Here is a 16,258-nt window from a genome sequence, read left to right as displayed (position 1 = left end):
GGAGGCAGTAGCTCTAGAGTACAACTCTGTGACTGATTCTGCAAAATGGAAGCGTGCACTTATTTTATAGGCATGTGTAATTGGATTAAAATTTCTGTTTGATTTTCTATAAAGTAAAGGGCACGAAAAAAATATTTTTAGAAGCAGAGTCTCAGTGGTGAAGTGTGTGTTATGTTTTACACTGGAGAAATACATTAAACCCTTGTTCTGTGTGACTCTTCAGTTGGTACAAGAAATGTCCTCAAATGCAGAATACAACAGAGCCAAACCCACCAGCCTTTCACCCAGATGAAAACTCTTATTTCTGTCTGCCTCTAGGTTGTTATACTTACCAATGTTGCAATACTTTCCTGCATAATTTTCTTTGCAATCACATACTATTTTCCCAGTGGAGACAACCATCTTGCACTCTCCACCATTCATGCAAGGATCATGAACACAACCTACAAGAAAACACAACCAATGATCAAACCAAAGGTACAAATTATTCAAGAGAAACAGTCCATTTTAACTTACTCTAGTGCATATCCTCTGTGCATATGCCTTTGGGGGAAGTTTTTCTTCTTTGTTTATGTCAGACCTACACTTGTGATAAATTAAAGAAAAGGCAACTCGACTGATTTCTGCCCACCCAGGTCTGTCTATTGTTTTCACTGCTATTGGATAATGTCAGCTATTGAAAAATATTATCAAAGAACAATAGGTAAAATGGGGGTGGTGATTATTATTCCTAGTGGAGATGGTATTAACATTTCTTTCTCTATGGAGGGTTCTGCCAATTCCAGACTTGCCACTGAGCTCTATTAGAATTTATAATAACATATCTAGTAGGGAGCTCAGTTAAATATTTAAGATCTGTGATTGGGAAGTATTAACTCCTATCAAATTTCCCAACTCTCACATGGACTCTCAATATCCTAGAAAGCCAATGACTCTCCGTACTTTAGTTTCCAATTACATAAGGTGGGAATGAAAGCACCTACATATTTCAAAGGGCTTTTATGAAACTTATTTGTACTGTGACTTACTTGTGAATCTGGGCAGGGTGAAAGTTAGCCAGACTGAGTAATAGAACAGCCATACCAGTGCACATTTTTAGGTGGGGCACGTGGTTTGCTTCCCAACACCTCTCCTCCAAATAAAAGGTTCTGTGCTGGCTTCTTCAGATGGGTGACAACCCAAAGTGCATATACTGTGCTGGCTGGCCAGTGTGTTGGGCTCCTGGCAGCCCCTTAAAAAAGGAAGCTTCATAATGTAAGCATCACTCCTGCCAGGAATGGGCCAAAAATCGTGAGGACTCTGGAGCCAATGCAGGCCTTATGGGATCTTGGAGGCAGGTAAAATTTACATGCTGGTAATTCAAGAGTGGGATGAACTTGGGAAGAAACACAGAGGCAAAACAGCAATATGAACTGATTGTTGGTGTGCAGGGTGTGCTTCTCAGGCAGGTTATAGTTTTGGAGAGAAAATGTTACCACTTCTACTATATAATCTGTTGTATAGTCTTACATGCTGCAGATCAGAGTTTCATCCCTCTCTAAGAAAACACTGAGGTGTGTCTCTAAAATTCCTTATAATGCATATAGTTGCTTCCTCAAATAAGGATGGATACACTGAAGGAATTTCCTATGTCAGTATAACCGCTCACTCTTGGAAAGGAAAGCTAAAATATTGTCTTTTAGAGAGGGTACATGAGCTGCAAGGGCAGCATTAGGGTGTGTAACACCACTTAGGCTTTGATACCCTCACTGTCCTTTATCCCCACCCCATGCAGACCTACAGCTGTGGTACAAAACAGTGCCTTACTTTTGTGTTCCACACGCCCACACTCCATCTGGCCGTGCACACACGTGCACTGCTCCACTGCTCCTTGGTGCACTCTTGACCAGCTCGCACCCACATCAAAGAATTCGTGGAGGCTGTTGTCAAAACATTTCTCTGAAATGAAGTTTTACAAACAACACAAGCTTTCAGATGTTATTTCGTGCAAGAAATGGCACCACAATCTCTATTATCATTGCTCATCCCTTTTTTCCTGTTGAGCAGATCCATGTTTGTTGGCACAGCCTCTATAGAGTGGAGGCACTGAGCCAGTAGAGCAGCAGCTCCAGGAACCTCAGGACAGAGATGGCTTTCTCCTAAAGCCCCGTGAGCAGGACAGCATCACTGCACCCAGCATGTGCATGTACATAAGGAACAAGGCATCACCTGAAATTGAGCTGATTTTTCACATCTCTGTGCATTGCCTACCACATATTAGTAATTTCCAAACATGTAAGGGATATTTAAGTCTTAAAAATGGCAAAGAAAGGGGAAGAGGCTTTTTGTGTTTCCCATGCTCAGAGCATACTTGGATTCATAATTGCACAGTCAAGCTATTTTCAGTTGTCCTGTCAGGAATGGATTGTCTGTCATAATCATTTGGAAATCCACCTACACAAACATTCATGCTGCAGTGGTCTCTCCCGTCACAACAGCACTACCTTTTCATTAAGCAAACATTAATGAGCTCTACTTGCTATTCATATTTCATGTTGTAACACTTGTGGTAGAAGATACTTACTCAGCTGACAGTCCTCGCCTGTGAATTCCTCAGGACAGGTACAGTAGTACATCCTGTGGCTGTGAGTGAGAGAACAGGTCCCTCCATTTTGGCAGGGGTTGTCTGCACAGTGATCTGGAGAGGCCACTAAGAAGTTGTTGTTAGTATGTGTGGTATAAGTCATGCTTTGTCCTTTTTTCTCCATGAACCATTTTGGTTCAACACTCTGTGGGTTTAATACCATCTACTAACATAAAAATAAGCTTATCCAACCAATTGACAGTGCATTTGTTTCCAGCTGTAAAACAGCTGGAAACATATTTATCCAGCTTTTAAAAACCGTGTGGTAGATCTGAACTGAACCTTCACCCCCCAAGACTAAGTTGTCTGAAGGGGGTGGCACACCTGGAGTCCCCAGACTGGCGCTGTGGTGAGGAAGGAGACGGGACAGGTGCCCACAAGATGGAGCTGTGCCTTTACACTGGGGAGGGAGGAAGGCTGCAGCGCTGCCCGGCCTCTGCCCTGCAGCCTCGCATTGCGACATCCACCGCCGGGATCGCGCATCCCCTTCAAACTGCACAAAGGACAGCCCTCGACAGAAGAATTTGCTATGGGGTTTTGGATTATGTCTAAAACTAATGGACAGCTGGAAGCAAGGGAAAAATTATAAAGCAAACCACAAAGCGCATTGTCCTGGGGTGACATTACGATGCTTGTATCCCAATTCACACATCCAAGTAAATCACACCTGGGGAATTTTCTGAATGATAGGAAAATGTGGTGGGAGAGGAAGCAGGTGCCAGGACAACTCGTGCAATAGAAGCTTTACTTGGCAATGTAAAAGTAGTAAGAGTCTTGCTGGTCAGGCAGTGTTTCTGATTTCAGGCAGTGCCAAGGGATGTATCTCCCCTGAAGTTAACCAACAGCATGTTTACACCTGCTCCAGAGCTGGCCCAACAGCTTGTCTGCATTCAAATCTTCCTTTTTAGTGCAAGTCAAACTCTGCTACACCATCTCCAGGGTTACTCAATCCAGGTGCTCCTTCAGCTAGACAGTGTGTCCTGAGCATGAGGTGCAACACGTAGAGGCACAGGCACACACGAACAGGGCTGAGGTGAAGCACAAAGGCTGCATCCTGAAGTTTGCTACAGCAGGGTAAATCTGAGGTTCCCCTGCAGGGATCAAAATATTTACTTCAGAAGAGAGTGATGTCATTCCTATCAGATAGCAGGTCTGGGTGTATTCACTGGTAGTTTCAATCCAGGATAACATCAAGGGAAAGCAAGTGAAGTCAGTGACATTCCTACTCTTCCTGCTGTTGATAGTTATGAAACTTCTAGTGCCGTAATATTTCCTCAAAGGAAAATCCTGCATTTCCTATTCCCACTACATCCAAACCATGGCCTGATCTCCAAGCCATCTTCTGCTGCAACAAATGCTCAAGAAATTTTTTGCACCCTTGTTAAATCTGCAAAAAGCACTTCCACTCTTTCATTTCTTTCTCAATCTGTCCCTCACTACATCCCACTCACCACTCCAGTCTGACCTTCCAGGCATGTTCTGTGTTTCACATCTTTCCTGGAGTCCAGGAACAACTTCTGTTCATAAGCAGATGGACACATCTCAGTTCCCAGTGGGGAATCCTGCCCACAATTAACTATGCTTTAACTGGGGAGGGCCAACTCCATGCTTTCTCAGCACTGTCTAAAGCATCCTCATGGATAAAACACTCCATCTTGACTGCAGCTTCACCTCTCCAAGTCTCTGCTGATTGAGCAGTAGGCTTGTCTCACCTTTCTGCCCATGTTTCCCAACAAAAACTTTCTGTTTCTGCCACCCTCCTTCTTCAGAGCTCCTCCTGGGATGGTGCCTCTTCCTTTTGCCTGCACAGCCCAAACCACCAAACTATTTCTTTTCATATCAGTCCAGAGGGATCTTAAAAATTCTGTCTGGCAATTTTCTCCCCCATGTTTGGGTCTCCTTGGGGTCTTGGCCACTTGTCTAAGATTTCCAGACATTCAGAGAAGTAGTCCTACCAGACTGCCCAAAATCTGGAAGTCCCACCTGTAGGGGCATTTCACATTGATGGGTATCTGTACATATCTGTGAGCTATGCATGCACAGCCCAGCTGGCCCACATGTGTGCAGTACTGACAGCTCCCTCCAGCAGAAACTTCCTACCCAGGCTTCACTTCATCCTAGAGCTAAAGGGGCTTGGTTAAACTTCCCCTTGAATTTGGCAGATGTATTTTTCTGGATCAAAGCTTCCAGTGCTTGCTTAACATTGATTTGTAAGTACCTCCAAAGTTTTGAAATTGACTTGTCACATACATGTGGTGTTCTTGGCCTGGAGAGAGTTTGTGCTTCAACCTTTGCTCTAAAGAAGCTCCTTCTCCATGCCAATGGATACACTGCTCACCAACCTCTTATAGCCAAAGGATACTCTCTCCCTGAAATTCAATTTTTTCTTGTTTTTCAAGAAAAAACCACCCAAAGATTTAATACTTTAGTGGATTTTTTTTAAAAAGTATTATTTTACACATTTTAAAGATCAGCATTGTTCAGTTTGACTGCTTATTTCTTCCACAGCAGGCAAACTTTCCTTCTTTTGCTTCAAATTCCCTTCATCCATTATGTTGCTTTTTCTTTCAACCTCATCATAGACCTGTTCACTTTAAGTTATGGTTAATGATCTCTTAAACATTTCTCAAATCCAAAATTTTTGCTTGCTGCTTAAAAAAAACCCAAAAAAACTAAGTAGACTTATATTTATAAATAAAATAACAGCCAAGAACCTTTTATTTACTTTTTCAAATTCTAAATGCTTCCAGAAATAAAGGGGTTATCTTTTATTTTACAACAGCCAGCAGTGATCTATACCAGCTACCCCATCCTTTTTTCTCTTTCCTTTCCTTTCTCACACATATAAGTTTTTGTTTGTTTGTTTTTGGGTTTTGTTTTTGTTTTTGTTTTAAGCTCTGGGAAGCCACTGATGAATAACTAAGGTGCAGCCCTCAAAACCTGACTCTTGTAAGCATGAACTGCCCATAAAGTCTATGTTCATGTCTGGCACACTTGCATTACAAAGTTGTATACATTGCTGCTTGTTTTGAGGCTAGGTCACTGGCCTCTGATCTACTGTTAATCTGCTTTAAAGCCAGGCTGGAAAATAATTTAAAGTAGTTACATTTAAAAAGGTGATGCTCTGCACTGCTTAATTCTAGACTGTCAGCGTGATTCAGCTAATTTGGCTTTTCAAGTGCTCTGGTAGATTGCAATCAGCTTGGCAATAAGACTCCTGACACTGAGGAGAACTCCCTGGAAGGGGGTTGGTGGAAAAAGCCCTTCATTTGAAAGTGGGAAGTGAGGCTGTTGGTCATATCCTGCAAACTAAATGCGTCTCATTTGAAAGTAGTGAGATGGCAAAAAGAGGAACACGAACAGAATTAGACACAGATCCAAAAAAAGCCTCAGGGGCATCAAGTTTGACCAGTTCAACACCTGATTTTTCAAGCTGGTCTGCGGCTGTATGAAATGAGAATTTATATATATATGTATGTATATATATATACATATATGTATATATGCACATATATACTCACACACATGGATATAGTCTTTACAAAATGGGATTCCCCAGCATCCAGCTCATGGAGCCAGGGATACAGAGATAAGCAAAGGCCAGTCACTGAGGGACTGCTGAGGACTGGGATGCATATTTCCAGGTGAACTTTCACCCAGTGTGTCAATTAAAATGGCTTTTATATGTAAAGGTGACTTTGCCACAGACCTTGACTTCCCCTTTTAGACAGACTTTCACAATGAGGTAATTGTAGCACTGGATGTGGTGACCACATGAAGCCACAGAGCTGTTCAGCCAAGTAATCCTTTCATTACCCCTCAGGACTCCTGCAATGAACATGTCTGGTCTCTTGTCTTCTCTGAAACAGCCCAAAGCTCAAGGAAGTCTGGGTTTGAGAACTGCTCTTTCCCATGAGATCTCAAGAAAGGAAAGCTGGAAGCGATGGAAGTGATGGCTGTGTGTTGTACAGGGTGTCAAATGTTTCTGTGCCTTCTAAAAAAATTAACCGGTCAAACAGACAGAAAATGCAGCTGTGTAAATTAAGGGAAAGCTAAAAGGCACATCCAAGCCGCGAGGGAGAAGAAGATGATCACCTTTGTGTTTGGCTCCAGCAGGAGTTTAGATTTCCATGCTGGCATTACCATAATTTCTCTTGGCTTCGAGTTAGTCAGCAGCGAGTGAATTAAAGACTGTGTGACATTCACAGTCTAATGCTGTGGCTGTGCAGCGTCACAGAGAGATTGTGGAAACAGCTGATGTGAAGGCTTGCTTCAAAATAAATACACAAATGGAAGTTGCACTGAAAGCAGTGCCCCTCCTTCCTGCAGGTGGCAAAGTAGGAGCCAGGTACCTGGAGCAACTCAGCCATGGTCTGCCTCACCTGAGTGGTCTCTGGGTGACAAATCACAGAGTCCCCACCTCCTGTCCCGGTCAAAGTTATGTGTTGTCGAACACCTGGAAAGAATCAAAGGTGCAGCTTAGTGCATCTTTAAACAACCTGGATGTCTGCACTGAAACTACAGACCCTTCACACTCTGGTGACCTGGAAATTCATGCTTGTTTTTTGTTTTTTTTTTTTTAATTAGCATCATTTTCATTCAAATTCTCTTAAGACCAGAGGAAAAAATATGCTTTCTTTTGTTAAAGTTGCTCTGTTCCACTTGTCTCACGTTAAAAACATATTAAAAGTAAGATGTAAATGCAGGACCCAGGATTTTCAATGAATCCTGGGGGAAAACCCAACATTCTTCCTATTTCTGGGATTAGAAAATGAAAGACAGAAATAAAAAACAAAACCAAAGCAAACAAATAATGTCTTCTGTACTTGTTACAAAACAAGCAAAACAGGCCTAGCCCATTTTTGATGCCTGACAGTTGCTGTAATAATCTGTGGAGGCAGGAGACTGTCCACAAAGGGACTTTTCCCTGACTTTCAGTGACAAGCATATTTCACACTTTTCAGACTCAGTTCCTTTAAAGCATTCTTTTTTGGAACTTGCAAGATGAAATGAGGAAATAACTGACACGGTGGTGATTTCCAAAGGCTCAGATAAAAACCTCTCCTTTTTTGAGAGCTGGGGACTGAGTCCTGCACACCCTCACTGGTGGTCTGTTATCTCAGTCTGCTATCTCAGGCTCAGAGCACTCCAAGGAGCACGAAGCTGCTATTCCTCTTTTGCAGGAGTAGATTTGGAGGCTTCCCTGAGGACACACAGGGAGCACGTGACTGAACTGAGACTGCACCTTGGAGGTCCATGTCCTGTCCCAGTCCACCAAAACATCCTCCCTAGCCAGTTATAATGCAGAATAATAGATATCAGCTACATGACATTAGAAGACACTGGAGTTTATTTAATGTGCCTGATGGTCTATTTCCATTATGCATGGTTCTATTATTCCTTGAGCAGTTGTGTGATCAAATTTTTCACCCCAGGATGCCACACAAGTTAGATTGAAATTTTATTGTAGCACATGTCTACATTTTAACAGCCCTATTTTCCTTCTTAATTAGATGCTATGTGGTATTTAAAACACATAATTCCTATGGCCAGGTATATTTTGGTGACCTCAATTATATGAGGTGCACTGAAAGAGGTGCTTGGAAGTTTGGTGCAGATTAAGGTGGCACATACTTAAAGAGGCTGTTCTCTCACAGGAATTAAGGCTGATGCAACTGCTGGGAGCTGATGGAAATTCCTCAAAGATCCTTCTGTGGGAAGTGGATTGTGCTTTCTTTAAAGGGTGGTCAAGTATGCACAAGAATGAAGATGAGAAATTAGTGAAATGTGTCCTCAGCACTGCTTGTGTCACTGTTCAGCAGCAGCCAAGTTCTAAGCAAAGAGGAATCTCAAAATTTTTCGTCGTACAAGATCTTTTGTTGTCAGAGATCCTGACAGAGGCTTCTTCTACCAGCTCTCCACAAACCACTGGTCCTCCCACTTGGTGCTCTCCACAGCCAGTCCTTCCCTATTGCCTTGCAGTGACTACAGTGGGATTGGTCCTCCCTTGAGATGTGAAGCTGCCTCCTCGATGCCAAGCTTCTTGCACAGTGACATAATCCTTTTATATTTTCCACCACAGATCTCTCTGTGAGAATCTCAGCCCATCCTCAAAGCTATTTCACTTGTCTCTCCACTTTTGTTTTAAAAATGTTTTGTCTGATTGGAGGCTTACCAAAAATGAAATGGTGACATTTCAGTCTTCTGGAATGTTACCTCCAGCAGCCAAACCAACCCAGTGGCCTAATTATATCTTTATATAATTTATCTTTATGCCACTTGCAAATGCACTCACACTTAAAATTTATGGGATAGCAAATATCTTTACATCAGCTTGTCTTATAGAATTGCTAATATGAAAGTGCAAACATAAGGACAGAGATACTAAATTAATTATATCAGAAAAGTCCACTACAAGAGATTGATTTAAATAACATTTTAAGTCCATAGATGGTAAACAGCATGGGAATGGACAAACAAAAGATGAGGCCTAACTGGCAGGCAGGATCAATGGAAAGTAGGCTGTTTTTCCCACTGGGAGCCTAGGGAGCCCTAACAATAGGATGCTTTGGAGAGCAAGCAAAGCCCCAGGCGCGAGGCAGACAGGTGTAAGGAAAGAGCTTTGCCATCACACCTGGTGTTGTCACTATGTTTGAGACTTGGAGGTTGCCTGAGACTTTTTTAGGTGTTGTCCTGAGCATGAGACATGCCTTGACAGACTTTGCCTGACAACAGCAGACCAACCATTACCAGCTCCAGGAAAATTCAGAACCTGATGCTTGACATCTCCCAGCTCAGCCTACACGTACTTCTCCTTTCCAGGACTGTCATAAACTCCCCATCCTATAATCCATCTGGCCAAAAAGCTGTCCTCTGCACTGTTTTCAGTCTGTGGCCAACATATCAAAAGTTCTTGTTTCCAAGGAAGATGATAAGATCATGTCCTTCCTACACAGACCTAAGCTCACCCTTGCACAGGGGCCCTGCCCATCCAGAACTCAAGCCCAGGATAAGGCTTCTGCAGAGCATGAGTCAACACCTTCCCATTTATAGCCAAAATCTCAGGCATGGTCTGCTCCTGCCATTCCCCTAGAGCAGAATCTGAGGAACCCATCCCCTCTGGGACACTGGGACAGGGTGCTGGCAGCTCCCCTGCAGCCACAGCTTGGCCCAGCTCAGACCACCCTCCCCTTTTGCTCTCACCAGTGCTCTCTGCACCCCCATTCTGTCTGTCTCTACACTGCTTTGTCTTTCTGGAGGATCCAATGAAACTCAGAAGCAATTTCAGCTATTTTTTTTTCTCCTCTGCACAAAAGGAAAATTTACACTATATCTTTAGCAAGATATCATGTAAGACTTAGTAATAGGCCACAAATGGAAATTTATCTGTGCAAACAGATTATAATTAAGTGGAAAAGCAGTACAGAATGCTGTTAAAGGAAGTCTGTTATTTAAATAGTGCAATTATTTTTGTCTTCTTTCCTGTATTTTCAATAAATATTTATAAAGATACAACTTGTTTGTTGCTGTCAAAGTAGGGAGAGCTTTCTGTGGTCAGGAGCAGATTTATATTGAAACACAGTATCTGGGTCATAGGTAGTATGAGAAAACATAAATCTAAAGCAAATTTGAGTGGGGTTTAGCCTGCAATGAAAAGTCCTGCCTGTAGTACTGACCCAAAGTATGACTTGAGGATTGAGGACATGAATTTAACATGTAAGTGCTCTCCTGGTCGGGTTTCCTGGAATTCATCCCTGAAGAAGCAGTTTGGACCCAGCCTGCAGTTTGCCTCCCATCGCCCCTTACAGCAGCTTGCAGGAGGCAGGAGCAGGAAGGGCACAAGCCCTGCCCTCACCTGGAGCCTACCAGGTCCCCTGGGATCAGCTATTCAATGTAAGTCCAGCCTGGGTTAGTGCCAAGTCACACAAGAAGAGCACAGAGCAGGTTTCCCAACTGCTATTCAGGGCTCTTTTCCTGGCATCTCTGTGCCTGAAGTCACACATTAAGTTGCTTTTAGCTTATGAGTGATGAGCAAACACTGGTCAGAAGGTCACCCATAGGGTGAAATGATCTGTCAAATCCAAATAGCTCCAGCTGTCCTCCTCCTTGTCTCCCTGATTGTAAATGGCTTTTAAAAAGTTGGAAGCATAAGAGCAAGTTGTTCAAGGTCAGCTCCAAAGTGTGCTCTAGCCTTGGACCCCATCCATTGACAGGTTTTTCCATTTCTGTGCCCTAACTGGCTAAAAACAAATACACAGTGTCAGGTATTAACAGGATCCCTCTTAAGCATGGCATGAAATTAAGTGGGTACTAAGGTCAAACTCTTTGTGGCTAAAGTTCATCAAAGACAGGATTCAAACTGGTAAATTATTCCAGTTCTTTAGTTAAGATAGTCTCCAATTCTTGTTTCCTGGAGGCTTTTATTAGCTGGGTTGTATCAGTGGATATTGTGAAAATTCTGAAGTGGTTTCCTAGCCTGAAGCTCGGTGTCTATTTGTGCAAGCAGGTTTGTGTTGTTTACATTACACCAGCACTTACACTTGAAACAGATGTGTCATCAGAAAGACTCCAACAGATCATGAAAAAATTAGACAGTCCAGTATAAAAAATGAGAGTTCTGCCCTGCCTGGGCAAGTAAACTAAACTCTAAAATATTTTGTCTGCCCTGAAAACAGGCAAATGTTTGCCTTTCACATGGCTCATCTGGGCATAATTTTCACATTACTGGTACCCACATATTCTCTGCTTTGTTGCCTTTGATTTCAATTAATATATGCCCATCGTATGAGTTTGTCTGCAAAGTTTATCTTTTTTATTCAGTGCTTTAATTCAGTAGGGTTCCCACCTGACTGCTCCAACCCCAAAAATGGATAAAATACTTCTAACAGCTTCTGCAAAAGTAAAAGAATAACCTTTGCCCAAAAGAAGGCAAAATAGCCTTAAACACACTAGTAGAATAAATCATTAACCAACAAACAGGAGTAATACCTCACTTCTTAGTACTGCACTGTCCAAAGGGGTTCTGGTGCCAGACATGGGGGTGGGGAGAAAACAGCTTTCCTCAAAGATCAGATGGTCTCTGCTGCAGTACAAGTACAGTCTGCACAAATCAAACAGTCCCTTAACCAAGTGTCCTCTCTTGCAGGTGTCTGTGTCTCTCCTTTCTCCCTCAGCAGAGGGTCTCTTCCAGGGTCATTCTACCAGTCCTGCTTTTTCCGTACAAGCTCTTGTCACTCGTGTAAATTGCAGTTCCAATAGGCAGGGCAGCAAGGAAACATTTCTGCAGTTCCTGAGCCTCCTGTGGCTGTAGAAAACCCAGTGCCAGGGCTCCCTTTCCCCTGAGCACGTCCTGACCCGAGGGCCACGGCCATCAGCAGCAGAACTGCACCTCGGGCACAACATCCAGCCCATGTTAATTACTCCAAAAGCAAGATTAAAGCACTAAAAGGATGACATTTCATTTAAATGCTGTTTTCATTTATGAGCAATGTTAACTCACCATTTCTTTCTGGAAAATAAATTTGATAAACACGTGTGATAAAACCTTCCGCCAAACCGGAAAGGAAATTTGCATAAATGTCCATCCTCTGTAAACACTGAAATACAAATATAAAAAAACTCATAATGCAGCTGAAAACCAACCCACAAATTATATTATATACTATTATATGAAATTATGAAGATAGATATCTGCAAGTTTTTCAGCTGTACTCTGGACTCTGTGTCTCTGCAATGTCTAGTGCATAGGAAGAAGCTTAAAATCTTACATAATGACTGAATCAACAAAGATTAATGGACTCCGCAGTGGAACAAAGATCTCAAATCATTTCAGTTCAAAATATACTGCCATTTCTGGTACAGCAAATGCCAATTATATTCATTAATTGCAATTATAATTTCTAATTATGTAGCATTGTAATTGCGTATTAAAATAATCTCTGAAGCTGTATCCTTTCAGGCTCTATATCACATTGTAATATCTGTTTAAAATAATTAAGGAACCAGACAGTACAAACTGAAATAGAAAGTCAGGAGGAAGAAAGTTTTAAAGGTTGGGGTAGAGAGAGAATTTTGATCATAACACCTTCCCTTTGGGATGAGCAGATCCCTTACAAGTAGGGAGCAACTGGGACCGGTGTCTAAAAAGGGCAAGTTTTATATTTGCCACATCAGTGATGGCAATCTAAGGAAGGCTGGTGAGAGTTTTAGGAAGGCTAGTGGGAGTCTATCAGGAAAAAATCCTTCAGGATGAGTCTTGATAATGAGAGAGGCTGAAGAGAAAAAAGACAATGAAAAACTGTCAGAGCTTATTTAACCATTAAACTAAAAGCAATCTGTTTTGAAATCCCAAAGTCTGAATGGGAAACCAACCACTGCCGTAAGAGAGAAATGGTGCATTCAACCAAACTGGCAGCACAGCACGTTTCCAGTTCTCAGAGACAATGAGTGACTGCTCCTTGTCCTGAGCTTAACCCTCCCATGATGGCTGGGGCTCCTGCACACTCTTGCAATATCTGTTAACTCCCATGAGCCCAGACATCTCAAAGAGCTGCTGAGGTCAGTTATTGGCATTACAGAAAAAATAACGTATCCCTGTGGTCCAACCCCTTCTTAATCAGTTGGAATTATGGTCACTCCAGCTGCCCTACCTGCCTCCCTCTCTGTCAACATGAAATAGCCACTGCCATCCCCTCTGCCATCCCCTTGTCAACCCCAGTTTTCATTCTCTGAACTAAATAAGCAAATGTTGCAAATAGCAGCTTTCTCAGGCTGGTACCTCCCAGTACAAGCAGGCAGGAGAGTTGTGAAAATGCATCCCCATTCAGAAGATATATTGCATCCCAAAGGCCACTGAAGACTGTTAGAACCTATAAAGCCCAATGGCCCAATGCATGTAATCTTCAACAACAAAAGCACAGGACAAAAAAAGCTTTAAAAATGGAAACTGCAACACTCTCCCACAGCCAGGATGTCTGATCATTGGGGTGCCCCTAGAACAAATGCAAACCAGAAAGCTGCACGCAACTCAAACCCTTCTCCCTCAGAGAGATCAAGGGCCAGGGTAGAAACTGAACCTGTACATACAGAGTTAATGTGCTTGAAAGTTACAGGGCAGCTGCAGCTCTGATTAAAGGTTGTTGCACACCTTCAGCCACACCACCTTGTGAAATAGTATAAAGCCATGCCAGCTCAGACAACTAAAATCACATCAGCACCTTCCCATTAATCTGCACCTGAAGGAAAATTACCTGAGATTCCTGAGCTAATGTCAAATTCCCCTTTAAACAGAAATTAATATTGGCATAACCATTCTATAATCCTTATTCATGTTGAAACAATGACAGGCTTCCTACCAGCTTGCACAGCACGGATACAGACAGGCAGACCATTCTTACTGTCATGATTGGATTTGACTTGGTACCTTGTGGGCGAGTGAACCCATGCCTTGAGCCTCTTCCTGCCCCAGATTTGTAGTGCTACAAAGAGAAAAAGAGAATGTGGATTGGAGACACAAATTCACTCTGGGAACCATACTACTGGTAAAAACCTACTTTCCAGGGTGCCCTGAACTTGTGTTTCTCCCAGTGCTACTGAGAAAATCTTATTATTTGCTTTTGATTTTTGGTGGGGCACAGGTGAAAGAAGGTAGATATATGTTGACTCTTGACAGGGCCAGCTAAACCAGGAAAACCCAGCACAACACAACAAAGGCCGAAGCCCTGCTCCATTTTATCTTTCTATTGCCAAGGGACACATCTCCTATTTCTCTCAGCAGGAAGAATACAGGCATTCTGGGGCCGGTTCACAGTTGCAAATAATATCCCAACATTTGCCTTTTCCTGCTATTTAACTGTATCTCCCCAGGGCATTAGTTACAAAAGCAGCTTCTAACTGTATTTGGGTTTGCCAATCAGCAAGCAAAGAATACTGGCTGAGCTGATTTTAAGCCACAGGAAATAATAAAAAGAGAAATGCACATAAAAGTGCTGCTGCCACCAAAGGTGCTGGCAATTCAACAATAGCAAAGAAATAACATCACAAAAGCAGTCAAAGAAACACACATCATGAGCATAGAACTGGACAGGGGACATAAAAGTGAGAGTTAAGAAAAAGCTGTTGCTAAAGATATATAGAGAAGGCTTGAGCAGTTCTAAGGAAAGAACAGTTTTTGCAATCTACACAGATTCTGCCACCACCAAGCAAGAGCTCCAGCCAGGGATGATCTTTACCTTGAACATGAGCCTTCCTCTCTGCTCTCCCAGCTAATATCTGAGGACATACTTTTGTAATTCGCTGAGATAGTTAGGATTATAGCACCCTCTGAGTATATCTGAGCTAGTTTTAACCCAGCTAGAGAAATAAGGCTGATCTTAAGGCCACAATGCTGACCAAAAGGCAGCAGTGAGCTAACTGCCCTGCTAGTCCATGGCAGATGCCAGGCTGTGGTGGGGTTTAAGCAAACTAGCAAATTCAGAGCATCACAGCCTGCTCAGCAGTGCTTCATGTGCTTGGCAGACATAGCCCCAAAAAAGACACAAGATACATGATGCAAAACCACCACGAGGGGTTTGGCATGGAAACAAGTCTGAAAAGAAGAAGATAGCCCCCTAAGCTGGCCTGTTCAGTTACCAGACTGTCTGCAGTAGTGTCTGGCAGTGGAGCACTCTCCCTCCATGCTACGAGTTACTCCATGCTACTCCATGCTGCGGGTACCTGCTGGTGTCAACACATTTCTGAGATATATTTTTAAAGGATTTCAATTTTTGTGGTCCTTCCTCCCCTCCCATTTCTCCTCCATCCACAGCAAGGCATGGATGTAAGCAAATGCTTCAAACAGAGAAAGGTGTAGCACCAGCTGTGCCACAGTCCCCCACCTTGGTGAGCAGTGCTGTCAGCCTTCATCTGGCTAATCCCTTTTGTGTTCCCTTTGAATCTCCCCTTCTCTGGGTCACTCATCCAGCCCCAAGGCAACCTGTCCTGCCAGGTATCCCACAGCTGATCCATCCCTCAGAAAGAGAAGAATCACTTACCATCCTTGCACAGCCACTGCTCAAGCTCAGAGCCAAGACAACAGTGAGAGGAGCACAGACTTTCATCCTTGCTCTCCTCTCATGAAGGTTTTGCCTGGCAGAGGAAAACTTCCAGATCTGGGCTGAAGCAGGAGGGTGAATCAGGAACAAGCTTTCACAAGGGGCTGTGATTTACTTGACTTTAAGTTATTTTAGTTTTCTAAGTAAGCAGAGTTGTTATCTTTGTTAATCATTAATGTCTCTGTGAGTAGAAGGGAATGCCCCATGGGGAGAGACTCTCCCTAAACCACCAGGAGTGAAGAGTTTACAAAGTGCCTGACCCTTGGAGATGGTCCCTGGTGTAATCAGCAAGCACTGAAGGGCAACTCCAGAGAAGCTGATCCAATGTTGCTTATAACTAGAGCTGATTTATCATCTAGACATTTTGCTTCTTTCTCTTCAGGAGCTAATTAAAAGCATGGTATAGCAACAGCAAGGAGCTCCAAGCAAGCCCACTCAGGAGATGGCATCATATTGCAAAATATGGACCAGACCAATGCCAATATCAAGGATTACTCATTAACAGATGGTTACCTGCCCAGCTGTGCCTTGTAACAGCAGCCAT

The 16,258-nt window shown here is 42.9% G+C and overlaps 1 protein-coding gene across 3 annotated transcripts in view; it reads right to left on the bottom strand.

The window, feature by feature from the left end:
• Positions 1 to 15,848, bottom strand: part of HGFAC (HGF activator) — a 40,320-nt gene extending 24,472 nt beyond the window's left edge. Inside the window, exons 1-7 of one of the 3 annotated variants that reach the window (XM_038136058.1) lie at positions 15,655 to 15,848; positions 14,046 to 14,100; positions 12,123 to 12,219; positions 7,006 to 7,079; positions 2,564 to 2,689; positions 1,807 to 1,938; positions 333 to 443 (exon numbers count right to left, since the gene is read on the bottom strand). In XM_038136058.1, coding sequence (XP_037991986.1) covers positions 333 to 443; positions 1,807 to 1,938; positions 2,564 to 2,689; positions 7,006 to 7,079; positions 12,123 to 12,219; positions 14,046 to 14,100; positions 15,655 to 15,720 — 661 coding nt within the window. In that variant the 5' untranslated portion in view covers positions 15,721 to 15,848. The remainder of the gene's footprint in view (positions 1 to 332; positions 444 to 1,806; positions 1,939 to 2,563; positions 2,690 to 7,005; positions 7,080 to 12,122; positions 12,220 to 14,045; positions 14,101 to 15,654) is intronic. The other 2 variants (XM_038136057.1, XM_038136055.1) reach the window with 2 other exon arrangements.
• Positions 15,849 to 16,258: the final 410 nt, after the last annotated feature.

The sequence above is a fragment of the Motacilla alba genome, chromosome 4 (assembly GCF_015832195.1).
Source record: "Motacilla alba alba isolate MOTALB_02 chromosome 4, Motacilla_alba_V1.0_pri, whole genome shotgun sequence".
Lineage (NCBI taxonomy): Eukaryota > Metazoa > Chordata > Aves > Passeriformes > Motacillidae > Motacilla > Motacilla alba.
Note: the sequence above shows the minus strand (reverse complement) of the source record. Positions and strands in the feature narration are given on the sequence as shown.